Below are 2,547 nucleotides of genomic sequence, written 5' to 3'. Positions count from 1 at the left end.
ATCGTGCAGAAGTACGAGCCCCTCTCCCTGGTCTTCCTGTCCATCTTCGCCCTGGTGCTGATGCTGCAGTTCCTGTCCATGCTGGTGCACCGCTGGGGCACCTTCCTGCACCTCATGGCCTCCACGCGCATCGACTGGTGCAAGAAGTCCTTCTCCGAGGAGGAGTTCGCCCGCTACGTCGTCAACCAGACCAAGATCCTCCAGAACCTGGAACCCTCCCCGGACTACAATGACGACGGCGACGACAGCTTCAACTCCGAGGAGGAGGAAGAAGAAGGCGGCATGACCCTGGGTGACTTCCACCCCTCCCTTCACGAGACCCACAACAAACCCAACAACAACAACAAGGGTGGTGGTGGTGGTGGTGGCGTAGGCATGGGCGTGGGCGTAGGCATGGCGGAAGATGAAGAGACGGGCGGGATCTACGAGACGCTGGGGCGTCATCAGGGGACTCACTTCCGGTATCCGTATCCCCCGTACCAGTACCCGTACCACCCGACGCGGCTGCAGCGGGCGACGTCCACGAATGGGCAGTTTCCCATGCTGAAGACCATCTTCGAGCAGAAGCTGACGCAGCTGCAGCAGCGCTACCAGCAGAAGGGCTCCCTGTCCCGCCCTCAGGGTCGGGCCGTGGCGCGCTTCGGAACGCAGAGGCGCTACTGGGGAGACCGCTCCGGGGACATGAGGCAGCGCTTCGTGCACCAGAACTTCCAGATGCCGCCGCCCTCTCGCGTCAGCGGCGGCAGGCTCTTCAGGGGGCACAACGGCGTGGACATTGTGTGAAGAAAGGGGGTGGGAACGGGTTTGGGTGTGTGTGTGGGGTGGGTGGGGGTGAGGAAGGGTGTGTGGAGGGGGGTGGGGGGTGGAGGTGGGGGTTGGGGGAGGGTGTGTGTGGGGGGGTGGAGGTGGGGGTTGGGGGAGGGTGTGTGTGGGGGGGTGGAGGTGGGGGTTGGGGGAGGGTGGCGGGAATTGGGGTCTTGGGTCTTGGGGGGTGCGGGGTAGACGGGGTGGACGGGGGTATTTTTTTTTCTCGTACGAGAGTTTCGCAAAGGGGTGTGTTGCGCGTGTATGTGTAGTGTTGTGGTTGTGTGTGTGTGTGTGTGTGTGTGAGGTTATTCCTATTCTCATTCTTATTTGTTTTGATGAAAAATCTTTGAATCACGGTGCCATTCTTATCTTTTGGAAGCGCACACACACACGTACACACACACACACACACACACACACACACACACACGTACACACACACACACACACACACACACACACACACACACACACACACACACACACACACACACACACACACACAAATCTCCCATCCCTTGGACCTTGAATGGTCATATGAGTACTAGTCAATGGGTGGAGACGGAAAGTCTCGAACGCGTCACGCGCTCAGCACATTTAAAAGAACCCATTGCAACAAACGAACTGTCCCTGGAACTATTCTGTTAAAAAGAATCTGCTTCGATAGTTAAACAAATACACTTGCAGAGAGGAAAACAGGGAGAGAAAGGTGGCCCTGCAAAGTGTCAATGGTTTCTTCTCGGGGAGAGCAGCCCGAAGTCCACATGGAGAAGTCTGTTGTGTCACAATACAATACAATACAATACGATGCACTACAATACATTGCAATGCAACACTTCACAATACAATACAATTTAGAAAAATATAATACAATACAATACAATGCCATGCAATGCAATCCCGTACAATACCATACAATGATATACCCCATACGATGCAATTTGAACCACTTGTTTTCTTGTGTGTCGTTTTTCTTGTATTTTGTTTTGTTTGTGTTTTTAGAAAGGAGGCTGGAGAATGTAGACATTGTATTAGAGATCAATGTGTTCTGATCATTGTTGGCTGTTTGGAGAAGATGATGGGTCTGTGGAAGTAGATAATCTTGTTTTGAAAACTGCTGACTGTTCAGAGTACTTAACGGGCCAGTGGAAATAGATAAACTTGTTTTGAAAACTGCTGACTGTTGATACAACGCAATGGGCCTGCTTAGAGACGGCATTGGGTGAGTCTCGAGAAGAGAAAGTTTGAATGCGCTTAAACCGTGTCAGGATTGTTCCGAAATATCAATTAATTAAAGAGTGAGGAGAGGGGATGGAAATGTGTACAGTGCATCAACACATGTGTTTACACTTTTGTAGACACGTGGTCATTATGTAAATACTAAAAGTAATGCCCATATATGTCTACGGATGAAAGTGTGTACAGCGCATCAACACATGTGTTTACACTTTTGTAGACAGGTGGTCATTATGTGAATACTAAAAGTAATGCCCATTTATGTCTACGGATGAAAGTGTGTACAGCGCATCAACACATGTGTTTACACTTTTGTAGACAGGTGGTCATTATGTGAATACTAAAAGTAATGCCCATATATGTCTACGGATGAAAGTGTGTACAGCGCATCAACACATGTGTTTACACTTTTGTAGACAGGTGGTCATTATGTGAATACTAAAAGTAATGCCCATTTATGTCTACTGTGGGAAAAAAGAATGTGTGTGGAATTGACATGAATCG

At 49.9% G+C, this 2,547-nt stretch overlaps 1 protein-coding gene across 2 annotated transcripts in view; it reads left to right on the top strand.

Annotated features, from left to right (window-relative positions):
• LOC143282048 (chitin synthase chs-2-like) overlaps positions 1–794 on the top strand; it is a 49,838-nt gene extending 49,044 nt beyond the window's left edge. For both annotated transcript variants that reach the window (XM_076587483.1, XM_076587482.1), the window contains exon 20: positions 1–794. This exon is cut by the window's left edge and continues 123 nt beyond it. In XM_076587483.1, the coding sequence (XP_076443598.1) occupies positions 1–783 (783 nt within the window). In that variant the 3' untranslated portion in view covers positions 784–794.
• Positions 795–2,547: the final 1,753 nt, after the last annotated feature.

The sequence above is a fragment of the Babylonia areolata genome, chromosome 5 (genome assembly GCF_041734735.1).
Source record: "Babylonia areolata isolate BAREFJ2019XMU chromosome 5, ASM4173473v1, whole genome shotgun sequence".
Taxonomy (NCBI): Eukaryota; Metazoa; Mollusca; class Gastropoda; order Neogastropoda; family Buccinidae; genus Babylonia; species Babylonia areolata.
Note: the sequence above shows the minus strand (reverse complement) of the source record. Positions and strands in the feature narration are given on the sequence as shown.